Source organism: Diadema setosum, chromosome 6 (genome assembly GCF_964275005.1).
Source record: "Diadema setosum chromosome 6, eeDiaSeto1, whole genome shotgun sequence".
NCBI classification, from domain to species: domain Eukaryota; kingdom Metazoa; phylum Echinodermata; class Echinoidea; order Diadematoida; family Diadematidae; genus Diadema; species Diadema setosum.
The window spans coordinates 1,789,831-1,805,131 of NC_092690.1; the positions used below are offsets into that span (position 1 = coordinate 1,789,831).

General features: G+C 35.5%; 1 protein-coding gene across 1 annotated transcript; it reads right to left on the reverse strand.

The window, feature by feature from the left end:
• Positions 1-3,018: 3,018 nt before the first annotated feature.
• On the reverse strand, positions 3,019-14,866 carry LOC140229479 (uncharacterized). Its single transcript, XM_072309732.1, has 2 exons — positions 14,848-14,866; positions 3,019-4,275 (listed from the first exon to the last, which is right to left on the reverse strand). Exon 2 carries the CDS (start codon positions 4,246-4,248, stop codon positions 3,268-3,270), a length of 981 nt encoding a protein of 326 aa, XP_072165833.1. The 5' UTR covers positions 4,249-4,275; positions 14,848-14,866; the 3' UTR covers positions 3,019-3,267.
• Positions 14,867-15,301: the final 435 nt, after the last annotated feature.

The window sequence follows — 15,301 nt, forward strand, 5'->3', positions numbered from 1 at the left end:
TAATAGAAAATGAATTCATGAATTACATCAATCAACCATTGCATAAAAAAGAAAAAAAACTTTTCAAAATACGCCAGTCAATCTTAACATAAATACAGTATTATTTTAATAAGAAACATTTATATTGATAGACATAAAATTTATAGATATAAAATAGGTATATATAATTCACGATATGAGATATAAGGGCTTACAAGCCGAACTCCATTTCGGTTGAGTAAAGAGAGAAAAAAAAAAAACATATTAATGTTAAGATGAAATTCAAGCAATCCTGCAATTACTCGTAAGCTCTGAAGTGATAGTAAAACAGTCCGACAATAATCATTACCACTAAGCTCAATACGTACCACACTAATAGTGGATGGTGTAAGCCGTGCCTTTCTATACAAAATGACGGTAATACACGTGCCACAAGACGAAGCATGCACAATGCTCAGAAATTCAACCAGTAAATTGCTCCATCATTTCATACCTCTATTTCACAGAATAAATTTCACTAAATGCAATGATTAAGATTAGCCGAACGAATTTGTGAAAGTTAAAATTTAAGTTTCAGGTTTACACTGAATTCAAGAACAGAGGAAACTCCTCCAAGACTTGGTCAAGGAATCAAAGAATGTAAGACTGCAAGACTTGGAATGATTATGAAATACTTAGATTCTATATGTTGAGGAAATCATTTAACCCGTTCCGTACGGGAACCTGGTGGCCTGCGTATTAAGCCTGTGGGCATTTCAGATTTCAATATGAAACGGGTTAATAACTACTCCTCTACTTGCCTGTTTATAACGACATGATACATTTTTCACTCTTTTCAACTAGCTAAATAGCAAAGTAAGCATGGATACAAACAACAAGACGTAGTCATGCACAATGTAGGAGGCTTTTGGTTGCCACTGGCAACTCTGCCTTTCAGTCCTATCTTCCATATTTTGATGATTTTCACAAATTTTATGTACATGAAGGGAAGGAACAATACATTGCAGGAGACTGTTTTACCTAAGAACAGCCCTGGTCGTGCTGGCAAGAACTGAGAACTCAAGTTAGTATCATTTTGCAATTGACTTTACCACTGATAAAATTCTCTGGTAAAAAGTAGCCCGAGTTTTCAATGGTAAGAAGTGTCATGCAATAAATTTACTTATTGGCCCTGCTTTGATGTGTTTTTTCTTCCTATACAGCATTACCAATCATTTAAACACAGAGTACAAATCTTTACAAAAGACATTGACAATAATCTGACAATAGACACAAGTACTGGTTCTTTCACCTGAAGGAACAGAGAAAACTACTACCTCATCCAGTTCAGTTGATGTTAGATTGTTGTTTTGCTATAGAGCACACGTAATATGTAAACAATGTTACTTTCTCGTATAGTGTTCCACAGTGCAGTTCATCAATGTTGATTCTTCTGAGGTGATGATTTTCCAGAAAGGATGAAATTATCACCCCGTTTGTTTATCATTCCCGTTGGTTTATTGTTTAGGGTCTAAAGACTCAACTGACATCGGGAGCTACAAAGGAATGGTGGGGCCGATGTCAACAAGTACGGGACATCACGTTCTTATGTCTCCGCCACGAAGTGTCGCCGGAGGCATTATGTTTTTGGGTTGTCCGTCCGTCCTTCCGTCCGTAATCAATTTTGTAGACAGCGTGACTAAAAAAAAACGTTTGAGATATCCTAATGAAACCTGGCCCGTATATGTATGAGTGGGCGAAGTTGTGCCTATCAACTTTAGGGTTTCCATGCTCAAGGTCAAAGGTCAAATGGTCAAGGGCAAATGCTCAAAATTTCACTCTATCCCCCATACCTATGCAATGCCTGAAGGTATTTGCTTGAAACTTAGTGTATACATGTACTACCACATTAAAAAAAAAAATCCCCAGAGAGTTTTAGGTCATGAGGTCAATGTTCAAAGGTCGAAGGTCAAGTGAAAATGTTAAAATTGCACTTTTTTTCCATATCTTTCCAATAGTGCAAGGTATCTTCATGGAACTTGGTACATATGCATGAACTTATCTGCAGTGATTATCTAGGGAATTTGGGGGTCAGGGGTCAATGGTCAGGGGGCAAAGGTCAAGGCCAACTCCTCAAAATTTCACTATCTCCCTCATATTTATGCAATGCCAGCAGGATTCTTCAAAATTTATGTGTACATGTATTACCCAATAGAGATTCCCTGGGAAGTTTCTTGCCAAAAGGTCAAAGGTGGAAAGGTCACAGCTCAAGTGGAAGAGCTGAATTTCACTTCTTCCTTCATATCTCGAAAGTGACTCAAGGTATTATCATGAAACTTAGTACATAAGAAGTGTCAATACAAGTATTAACTGACTGTGATTCTATTGGGATTTTAAGGGTCATAGGGTCAAAGGCTAGGCTGAAATACAAATAATTTACTATTTAGTACTGAAATTACACATTTTCTCAACACCTTGAAAATTTCTCAATACGTAAACTTATAAAAAGGTCAAAAGTCAAGTAAAAATCCTCAAATCCCCAAATACACGTACATGCACGCTCTGACAATATAGCTTACCTAGTTCAAGGAAAGTGAACATTCAACACATTTGTGACAAACCTGTCTTTTCAGTATTTTGCCAATTATATGAAACTGTCATCCCACATTGTCAAGACATAGTACGAGAGACCTATTAGGAGAACCATGTATTATGGCGGAGGCATACCAGTCGCCATAGCGACATTTCTAGTTACATTATACAATCATTCTGTTTGAGCTATCGCTGGCCTATTACTTGGCGATCATCTTCCGATTACATCAGAAAATAAACATATTCACCTGAATTCTTTTGTATCAATTACTGAAAATGATCACAGTCTCGTTCCTGCATGAGGTATCCATAGTTTACATTAATGGAGGGAACTATAAAAAGAAAGAACCAATCTTAAATTGATACGTGTATTGGGTTCTTGAACAATTCTATAGAATAGAGTTTCATCATCCTTCAAAATAACACGCTTGATAACAGACGTATAATGATAATCAAGGGTGAAAACATTGGGGTTTTCTTATATTTGTTTGTTTGTTTGTGCGTGCGTGTGTATGAGGTTTTTTTCTTTTTCTTTTTTTTTTATAAGATGGCATACCCTAAAAGAGTCAGGTGTAAGTTTATCAACTCTTTTTCCGTTGGAATCGACATTCAGTATTCAGATGAGCATATACCTTTTGTGCTGAGTGAATTACTGGTCTCTTAAAATTACAATAATGATCATTTCCATTTCCACGTTTTTTGCTCTTTCAGTTAATACTAGTTAACTCTCTCGTCCACCAGGATTGTGATTGTCAGCAAGCCTTTTACAAGGTAATTTAGGGTTCTATCTTCCACACTGCTGATTGGTATCAGCTTGTAAATGAACGCGCCTCCGTCGAACATGGCTACCTTTTCTATGGCTTCCGATTGATCTTCTTGGTTTTCAACCCTGACCTTCACCCGACACATGAGCGGACTGCCGACGGCGCCGAGGGATTCGCGGACGTCGATCAGGGTTACGGAGAGATGGCTCCCCTCCCCTGGACCAAGTCCTTTTAGGTGGAGTTCCGCTTGCAGCTTGCTGGCGCACCTCAGGTCGAACTGAGACGAGAGGATTTTCATGACTTCGAGCCGCTTCAACTCTGAGTACGGAACTACCCAAGAGAAAGCAGTTACTGTGGTTTTCTCGGCAGCATCTCCGCTTGAATGAAGACCGGAAGCAGTCGTTGAATGGGGGTCATGTCTTCCGGCCAACAAGTCTTGAAGCATGACTTCAACGTTTTTCAGTCTGTCGTCTACTCTCTGACACCACTTGTTCATCTTGGTGGCATACTTGCTGTAACCTTTTTTCACGCTATCGATTCTCTCCCTATTTTTCTGGCTTTTTTCCAAGGCCATGTCCAGTGAAGAGGAGGAAGGCCATTTCATTACCCTTGGAAACCCACCGCTCCAGCTTACCTCGGATGCTGTACTTGGCATTGAACAGGAGCCGCGACGTGATGAGTCAAGTGAAATTGAGAAGACTCCTCTATCTCGGGCATCCCAATGATTGATCTCCCATAAACCATCGTTAAAGTTTGGCGAGTCTTCTGGGAATAACTCTGCAATTTTCTCTGTTGGCTGATGTTGTTCTGCATTTAGAATCTCTAGCTTGGAGAGGGAATGTTTTATTTCCACTATCGCACGTGCATCCCCGAAGAACTCCCTATCAAAGTTTTCTTCTGTTTCCCTCTTGTCTTCGTTTATATCTGCCATCATCGAAATGTCAGTCGTGTGAACGAGGATCTAAAAAGAAATAGATGATACATTATGAAGTGGAGCAAAATTAGCAAACATAATTTCTTATTATACTATATAAATTCAGCATACCAATTAAACTTGCATCAATAATAAAGAACACTTTATAGAAAAAAAAAAACACTTGACTTAGAAGAAGGGGGGGGGGGGTACCATCCCTCATAGCAGACTGACGTTAAAACGACGTCTTAATTTGGTCACAACTGGTCTAACTTCACCACTCACACGTCCGCATGTAATAATATATAATGACCAGAAAATGACGTGATTTTATCATCTCTTTGTAACGTAACCTGAAACGTTTGTTTTACATCAGATTTGCGCCGTATTTATGACGTCATATTAGCGACAAATTAAAGACGTAAAATTTACGTCAGTTTTGCGACATATTCATGTCATATCAAAAACGTATTAATGACGTCAAATTCACGTTTTGCTAAATATCTATCACGTCATTTTTAGCAACATATCAGTGACGTAAAATTTACGTTGCTTTGCGACGTTTTAATCACCTTATATAAGTTACGTAATAACAAAGTAAGATTTACGCCAGTTTTACGACGTATTTATGACGAATTTAAGAACTTTACGTTTAATTTTAGCGACGTATCAATAATTCAGTTTAGTTTTATGACGTATCTATCATGTCGTATTATTGACGTTTTCATGAACTGGTATAGCTTATCATTAAATCAAAAGATGACAATTCCTTATGGCGTAGGCCCTATAGGTCTATTGTATTAATTAAGACGTCCTTAACTGAAAAAAAAAATGCGTTAATTCATTATTTCTGTGACCAAAATATGAGATGAACTTTACATTAAAGGCTTAATCAAAATGATTGTCCATTCTTTTGTCCTCTTTAATGATTGCTTGATAACGTCTTATTTGAGCGTCAAACTCTTTCACCACACATCACATGGACTACCAAATCACGAGGTTAGATTTTAATGGACAACTTTGAATAGCATGAATAATTTCCAGTTGGTTTTATGTCAACATGAAGTGAATTCTATGGAAAAAAAATACGTTTTTTTTTCCCCATATAATTATGTGTCTTACGTTGATATTCCTGTAAGTGTCGAGTGTAAATTGCTCATATCGTTAATCGTCATATAAACTATACTTGCAGAAATTATGGCGAATTTATCTGAACAAATGTTAATTATGGCAATTATGACGTTCATTTTTAATATCATCAACCAGTAGGTTGCGTCCTTTAACCAGAATGAGAGATGTATAGACTTCAGTACTTACGTCACTTTTACTCCATTTTATTATTGACCAGGCTTTCCAATTTCTATGTTACTTCAATATTCGGGTCAAGAAAAAATTTGATACCACTTACTGGTACCAACTGGTCACAGTTCAATCCATTTGATCTTACTAGTAGGCCTATATGTGCCAGTTTGTTTCACTGGTTTCAACTTTAGGCTACTGATTCACATTATGGACGAGTTCATTCTGGTTGAAACCAATGTAATCAACTGCATGGGAAGTTGTGATTTTGTGTGTGGTGGTGGTGGGGGGGGGGGGAATTGAATCATTTCTTCATCAAAGAAAAAAATATTTAACATCAGTACATAACCAGGTGATTATACATACGTCGAAAATTGAAAATCACAATAGGAAGAACATAGATGACATCAATGAAATTAATGTGGCAATGTCAACAATGATATTTAACACTAACGATCATCATAACAATTATATAAATTTTGTAAACCAAAAAATATATCCATACAAACGTGCAAACCTTAGAACATATCGAGGGAGATTAACCAGTATGGATACCCATGTGAAGTTTTCTTTTTCAAGCAGTAATAACTCCGAAAATTTTCCTTGGCAAATGTTTACCTGTTAATTCCAGAGGAAACATGTAAGAGATTGAGTAACTTCCATCTATACAACTGGCAGATTTACCAGTCGAATCTAGTTGAAACAAACTGCATTAACTGGCATGTCTAAAACATACCAGTTGATTCCCTTATTGAAACTAATAGTATGAACTATATCCAGTCTGAATATTCTGGACACACTTGGCAGAAATATTACTTCATTGTACTTGCAATGTAAGAATAATATAAAATGACACACTAACATCAACCAGATGATTTCCATATATAGAAACATACACTGTAAAAACATGGGTGTTAGATTTAACACCACGGGTGTTAAATCTAACACCGATCAAACTTCAATAAAGGACCACACCCACAGGTGTTAAAAATGCACTGTGATGGTGTTGAAAAGTGTTCACCTGACACTTCGTGGTGTTAATTTGACACTGTACCAGGTGTTATTTTGACACTGTACTGGTGTTAATTAAAAAATGACACCACATGGTGTTGATTTGATACTTGTTGGTGTTAATATCAATGGTTTAACACCCGTCCAGCTTCAATAAGGGACCACACCAGCTGGTGTTACTTTGGTGTAAAATTATTTTCACATTTTTTCAAAAATCTAGTATTTTAATGTAAAATTCTTGATCGTCTTGTTTAAATTAAAAATCAACAAGAAGTGCAGTTACTAAGAAACTCTTCAAAAAACAGTTTAAAATTTGGAAATGACACCCGGGGGTGTTAATTTAACACCATAAATGAGCACCGAAAATTTAACACCAGCTCGGTGTTCACTATTTAACACCGGACTTTTTGCAGGGTAGGTGCCCTTTAATACCAAATGGGATTGACTGGACATCAGATAGACTGACTAGTTGATTCGACTGGAAAACAGGGATTATGGACATACACGCTGAAAAGCAAACCAGTTTACTACAGTTAGAACAATGGACCAAACTGGCAAATTCATAATAATTGAACTCTACTGACCGGGACTGGCAGATTTACCAGATGATTCCACTTTATAATTGTGACCCTGCATCACAAAACCAACAAAAAGTCGCCAGACATGGATTTTTAGTTAAGGACATATTCTGAAAGAGCAGATTCTAAGCCTTAAAATGATGTGTAACTCAATGCAAATGGAATCTCCTAACCTATCTAAATATGGGAAAGAAAGCACACACTCTGGAAAAGCGTGAACTGGGGAAAAGAGGCTTTATAGAGTACACAGTCTATTCAAGCGCTTAATCTTTACCGAACCGCGCTAGCTGTGCGATGAATTGGACAAAAAACAAAATTAAAATGTAAACCACTGGGGCAGCAGCAATGAAGGGTTTATCAGGTAAAGTTGAAATTGAGCATGCTCTATCAACATATTCTCTCTATGATTAATCTCAACTTTCAAAGCAATTGCATTATTCTTTCAAAAGTAATGGGTTATTAGTTGAAAGTGAAGAGTGTGCAAAGGATTTTCATGAAATGAAAAGGGGACTCGAAGACATGCCTGACCTCACTACTTTACAAAAAAAATAGGGCTGTTGAAAAACTGATGAAAACAGACTATGTATTCAATTTATAATACCAAACTTGAGAACAATGTAGAAGAAGAATAGCTCTTTCAGAACACATGAAAAACTCAATATTGACTTGGTTGACCAATTTCACCTTTTTTTAGTCCTCACATAAAATTAACAGGTGCGATTTTTTTGTAGTAATAATCAAACGAAACGATAAAGCATATGCTATTGCTTAGGAAACAGAGGGAACAGAAAACAAATTATACGCACACAAACGCACACACAGACAGACACAAAGCAGCTCTCTTACGCATAAAAAGAATAAACAGGAGGTCAAAGGACAGAAAAGGGAAAAAAAGAGGACAAACAAAGGAGCAAAGGAGGAAGAGTTCAAGGGTCGATGCCAATGGACATGAGACTTCAGTCTTACCGAGATATGGACTATAGAAATAGTGTGCTATAACGACTATGCAGTTAATAAAACAAAGTTAAAAAAGGTTCAAGCAATGAAATAAATTTTCGGCTTTCAATAATGCAAGTCTCCAGTGATATAAGAATTAATAAAAGGTCTTTAATTCTAAGGTAAAAGTGTTAAAGCTTAGCGCCTCTTTTATGCCGCTATCAAGGGAATTCAAGAATTTAGGTCCAGCAAATGAGAATATAGATTTTGTAAAAATCGTCCTAGACAATGGTAAATGAAATTCATATATTGTCTAATGAGATATGAATGTACAATTTTATTTCAAATAAACATAGAATCAAACATAAAAGAAAGGGAATGATTTATTATTTTAATTAAGTACATAAACTCTCCTATTATAAACAATACAAGTCCATGATTTTTTTTTAAAATACTACTTCGATGAAAAAAGTCATTAGAACGTGTGACATCTCCAAGATTCTCTACAAATAATGCACAGAGCTTTTTTTCTGCAATAGTATAATCTTCTTTCTTAGTACGAGGAAATTGTTACCACAGGCGAGAAAGCCATAATTGAAATAAGGTAAAAATAAAAAATGAGTATACTTGGGTGACCCGCACCTCGTTATAGTTAATGTTTGTGCATATTTGAATCACATTTCGCCACTGAAATTTTTTGAAATCAAACTCACATACAGGAAAAATGCTGAAAAGTTCAATGGAATCACAAGTTCATTGATCGATGAACGATGAACGCGAACGATGCAGAATAGTTGTGCGCTAAGGAAGGGGCCCGCAACTCGTCACCACGCTCCCATAGACTTTGCTGGTAAAAGACGTGCGCGGGTGACCGTGATGCTCCCATAGACATACACGTAAAAGATGCGTGCGGGTGACAGTGATGATACTTATAACACGTATTCCTATTAAAATTTCAGATTTTCGCGAAAACTGTTCGGTTTTCAACATATATTTGCTTGGTTGTGGTAGCCCTGCTAAGTTTCAAGCGTACTGAACACAGTCCCGGGCATAAGTTTTTGTTTAGTGCGCTTAAAACCATTTTAAGCGGGGTGACGGTATTCAGGCCCCTGACGAGCTGCGGGCACCTCACTATATAACCTTGATAAGATATTTTTGGGGAAAATGAAATGAAACTTAATTGATTACACAGATATTTCTAGACATTGTACGGCAAAATTGAAACAATATGGCCTTTTTTACGATCAGTGGTGTAACTTTTGTACTCGGAGGGTCAAAATTTCAAACAAAATATTTTTTCATTATTCTGTTTGATTCCTGTTTGAAAGTATTCAAATTTTTGAAAAAATAACATTTCAGACCTTAAAGCTGAAGGGTTATTGGTGTAATTTAAGGAAAACCCTGGCACCTGAAGTAAATTTAAGCAAAATTTTGCTTTCATGAATTGCACCATATTGACAAAACTCTGTAGTCAAACTTCACCATGCAAAGTTTATATGGTTAACAACAATATATAGTTTGTGAATCAAAACTATTTGGGGGTTGAATATAAAGTGAATTAAAAAAAATGCATGAGATTTATAAATTTTTGCTAAAAAATACCAATTGACATGTAATTTTCAAGATTTTAACTATTTATTGGAGGGCAGGCCAGGTCAAACTCTTACTATAACAAGTCTTTAAGAAGGGCTACCTTCCTATGTAGGTTAAATGAAATTCCAATCATTTCTTTAAAACTTGGATTTTTCACACATGGATGTTTCGGAGGTGACAGTTAACATATTAGACTGTTTCGGAGGTGACATTAATTTTAACACTCACTTATTTTAAGAATAAGTGACAATAACACAAAAACTTCTTCTTTTTATCAATGTTTTTAATAATCATAACTCGAGAACAAGAAATTAACTCCTGTTTCAAGCAGATAAACCACACAGAACAAGTGTTTTTTTACACTTCATTAATTAGCATGGGTAGCGGTAGTTTGCCTTCCATTTGGATGAAGGATGTAAGCTAAATATTGTAATCTGAAGAAACATGGCATTCCATTTTCAGCCTTAACTTGAGATGAGGGTGTAAGATCATTTTAGTAGTGTTTCTTTGCTCTCTGAACATTTTATTCCACAACACCAGGGAAGAATCACTTCGTTTCGGAGGTGACATTCAATGTTAACATTGTGTTAAAATATTAATTTACAGTATGAATATGATGGACATAAGCTAGATATTGTAACCTGAAGAAACATGGCATTCCATTTTCTACCTTAAATTGAAATGAGGGTGTAAGATCATTTCAGTAATGTTTCTGTACTCTCAGAATTTTTTATTCCACAACACCAGGGAAGAATAACTTTGTTTCGGAGGTGACATTCTCTATTTTGCAGAAAGCCCCAGTCAATTTGGTTAAGTGATCTCAAAGAAATGTGGATTGTTATAAAGGATGTCAGGAGTCTGATTCTTCCAAGTTCAGCACTTGGATGCTCTTGGAACTGCATATTAATGTGTAAACACATGCAGAACTTGGAGGGAAGGGATTCCTCACATGCTCTACAAAAATCCTCAATTCTCTTTGACCTCTGAAGCAAATTGAATGGGGTTTTCTGTAAGGCGTGGGCAATGAGTTATAGTTTCAATCCCTTATATTGTATTTTAGATTGATTCACTATCTTTAAAGTTATTGTTGCGGAGGGTACCACTGTAATTTTTTTGGCGGGGACATACAATATGAATACCAAAAGCAGAAATTCTTATTTGACTTGTGTACGTTTTTGTTTGTACATAGTTTTATAAATAGATAATTCAAGGATGTTCATGAATTCTTCATCATCCTTGATAGCCACCATACAAATGTTATAATACTGGTGAAAGGTGTTTGGTTCATCTGGGATAAATTTTCTATACACCAGATTCATTTAAACTGTTGACATTACTAAAATATATTTTACATATCATTTTTAATTGATTGAAAATTACCTGCAAATCATGCATATTTAACAGTCACTTTTGAGAGTAAAAAGTATATGATAAGAAAAAACATTTTATTGTTTTTGAGGTGACACAACACAGAGACAACCCAACTTCTCAGGTGTTAACTATTTAGTGAACATTCATGTCTTTCCTCATGGCTTTAATTTTCAAATATAAGCTCTTTCTTTCAGTTCTTACTTGTTATTTTGTTTGGTTATTCTCTTTCATGACAATGGATACCAGCTCATATTTTGTTTGAGATTGTAATTCATACTAATCTTTAACAGGTTTTTACAGTTTGGTTAAGACAACAGTTTGTGTTTCCCAGCTGAAGAGAGCAGCATAATGCTTTTCTGTGAACTTGAGGGGAAAATTTGTTTTTGTTCAGTAATTTTCCCCATCAACTTCACAGAAGGTCCCGGACACAAACTGGTCTCAAATAAACCTATAAGGGACTGAAACTGGAAAAGGACAAGTTCACCTCAATAGACATGAGGGTTGAGTAAATATAGTAATATTAGTAAAACACATCAGTGAGAGTTTGAGGAAAGTAAGGCAATCCGTTCCAGAGTTATGGATTTTTAAAGTTTCTGCTCAGTCAAAGCTGAATGAGAAGACTTCTATAGCTTGTGATGTCACATGTGTACAAGGATATAGAGAAAGTATCAAGAAAATTCAACATTCTGTATTTTCACTTTTCTTGCATAACAAAAGAACACATGACTTCTCTCTTTTGGAAGGCAGGATGAATAATATTGCCCTAAAATACATCAGAAGCAAGTTGAAGAAATGTGCACTTTTTTCAAAAAGTAAAGTTTTGTGAAATTCACTTATATTTTCCTTATATCGTTGTATGCATGTGACATCATACACTGTCGTAGTCTTCTCATCCAGCAGTGGTTGCGCAGATACTTAAAAAAACCCATAACTTTTGAATGGATTGTCCAATTTCCCCCAAACTTTCAATGATATGTTTTACTGTTGAACATTTGCATTCACTCAATCCACATGTATATGAAAGTGGACTTGTCCTTTAAGAAACCATTTTCTTTTCCTTGAAATTCCAGTACTTAAAGCCAAATTCTAAGATAAAACATAATAACAAAACAAGGTAAACACCTCATCAAAAGTACTGAAATAGAACTACAATTTTTTTTTTTAAATCTTTCCCTTTCCAGTCCTGGGGACTTGTTCCTCTGTTCACTTTAGTTGTCACATAACTTTAATAATCTTCAAAAATACAATGTCATAAACAGTTGGTTCAACTTGGAAAATGTAATAATTATTGTCATATTAAAAAAAAAATCACATAATTTTGTTGATGATTACCACATTGTACATGGAAAAACAACAACTATGAATTCAAGAACAAGTTGTGCACCAGCTATAGGCATGTGGCCTTTTTGTGGAGTTTGATTATTTGATGATTTTTTTTTTTTTTACATTCTTTTTTTTTTTTTAAGATTGTGGACTAGGGCATGCTTGAACTACCACATGTATTACTTTGGTATCAAGGGAATTCTGGTGACCTATGTATACAAAAGTCACTTCTGTTGTGATGATTTTGTAGATATTAAATGTATTAGAAAATGTTAATAGATAGTGAAAAGGAACTGAAGTCTTGCCTTTCACTACCACATAACAATATGGTGTTAACAAACAATGTCACCTCCGAAACACAAGAAAAAGCAACCTACAAGGAAAGCTGTGATTGGTAAATCTTCACAACTAAATTGCTTGTTGGAAATCAAGCTTCTAAGATGAAAGCATCTATATGTTTACTTAACTAAAGCAGGAGAAATGATTTTGATTACAATATTATATATACAACAGATGGGTGTATTTTGTGCATTCTCATTGTTAAAAAAAAGTGAAAAAATGTAAATTTGCCCTAAAACGTACAGTCTAGTAATAAAAAAAAGAGTGAGAGTGTGGTAGTTGATTTCTCCACTTTGAGACTTATGTTACTAAAATAAATGAAACCATTGGTGTACATGATATGGTTTCTCTTCAACAGAAATGAACAAAAAATCTTGTTAACAGTGTTTTGTCACCTCCGAAACAGTAATTTTTAGTTTTTATTGAATCTTTTATTAATCCCTAGAAAATTCTCCCTTCCTGTTGCCATATTACTATTGTCATCCAAAAGAGATTCCTGTCAATTGGACAGAATCAAACAAAATTGCTTTGTCTTTGAGAAATTATCAAATATAATATGCCTGCTGTTTCGGAGGTGACAATTGTTTCGGAGGTGACAAGTGTTAACGGAAAATTGTAAATTGCTCCGAAATGAAAACAACAGGCTACATTTCTACTACCTTCCTTCAGAGATAATGTGAGGGGATATGTTACATTTCTGCAAATGTAATGTATAACTGATGTCAAGAATAAAAAAATCAAATACATAAATCTGTTGTCTCGGAGGTGACAGAAATGTTAACGGAAAAGTTACATAAATTTATAAACGCTCATCAAAAAATGATAAGTTATTTGAATTAAATAATCTTTGGATCGAAGTTAAGTCAGATTGATTACTATTCTGTTTTGATGGAAATTAGCAAAGTTGAATTTTATAATTGTGAACAAGAGCTAACTCAAAAGAGGGGTTAATTGTTAACGGAAAATGTCACCTCCGAAACATAAAGTTTGGACAATTTCAGTATTTAAAGAAGACAAAGCAGAACCTGGTAAACATAATAGTTCTTAAAGTTGGATACCTGTCTATCACAACAGCAACAAAAATAATGAAAAGGAATAAACAATTTAATATGCTAGCTCTGACAAAAATACTATGTCAGAGTGAGTACACCAAAAGTGTTGGATTTCAAGCATATAAGTGCCTGCCACATCTGAAAGAAAAAGAGAGGAAAGTTCATTAAGGTACCCAAGGTAGACATCGTGGGTGGTAAGTTTATGAGAAAAAATAATGCATATCTGTCAGTGTATAAGAAAGTTATACACCAATTAGTGCCAATACTGCATTTTACACCACTGATTGTAAAAATGGCCATATGCAAATTCCAGGTGAGTTTACTATCAAGAACCAAACCTAACTTATCCAGGAAAATGTTCCGGGGTAATTCTTCCGAAGAATTACTGAAATCATACATTTAATTCGATATTCAAAATATCAATCAATAACTCAGGATCAGAGCTATAAAAAAAAAATGAATAAAAGAATTAAAAAAAATACAAAATAAAAAATTGAATCATCAGCGAATAATAATTAGGAAAGAATACTTGAATTTTCTAGATATCATTGATATAGAGAACAAAATGAAGAATAAGAGAGTTGTGAGTTGACATAGTTCATGGTTTCACGAAATACTGATAGTATGTAAAAGGCCTAGACTCTATACCACGCATTATAGGCCTACGCCAGTTAGGCATGGTGATGTTATCATGACCTCACAGTCTCCCAGTACATTTCGTCAATCTTTTTTTTTTTTCCTTTTTTGCACATGAAAAACAGCGAAAAAGGTGAAAAAAAAATACATCCTTCGAGTTAAGACTAATACTTGATGATCACATTGTTGGATGTTTCGGGGCAAGGGGTTTTGTAGGTTGATCCCTTGATACTAGCTATAATGTTTACTGATAATTGTGTGATTACAGGAAGCCCTCGTTGGGCTTTAATAGGCCTAGGCCCCTATACGAAGTCTAACGTTAGGCCCTACACGTTTTGGTGTGCGTGGACCGTAATGGTACAATCTCTTAACAACCTTACCGAAGTACAGAGTCATTCAAAGGGAACCGAACGACAATCAAGTGTATCACAGATCAAGATTGTTCCACAAAAATAAGATTCCCACATGCACTGCTCTCTTACCTTGCACAAAATGCTTGGAATGTTCCATCAATTGCTGATTCAGATCGTACGGTGCCGTTAAGTGCCAAGGAACATAGAAAAAACAAATCAAAATGGCCGTTCACCTGAGAGTGGTCTTCGGGGCATCAATACCACTGCGTGGTGTAAAATTACTGATATAAGAAGGATGGACTGGATTCAGGAGCTCCTATTTTTACTTATCTTCTTCGGATGAATATGCAAGAATGCTGGCCAGATGACGAATGTCTGCTTAATACTTTTAAAGCGCAGTAGTTGAGCATTATGGCCAACAAATTGAGAGTAAGATATAGAACCCCGTACGGTATGAGAATGATAATCATCATATACATGGTACGTATACAACACTGATGAACTTTGGCCTGTACGCATCGGAATTCCCCGAATAGGCCTACGTCTAGTCTTTTTCTTCAGGCACTGTAGGAATCGTCCATGG

Excerpts from the sequence above, each read along its gene's own strand:
- LOC140229479 (XM_072309732.1), bottom strand. The coding sequence starts at position 4,248 with ATGATGGCAGATATAAACGAAGACAAGAGGGAAACAGAAGAAAACTTT.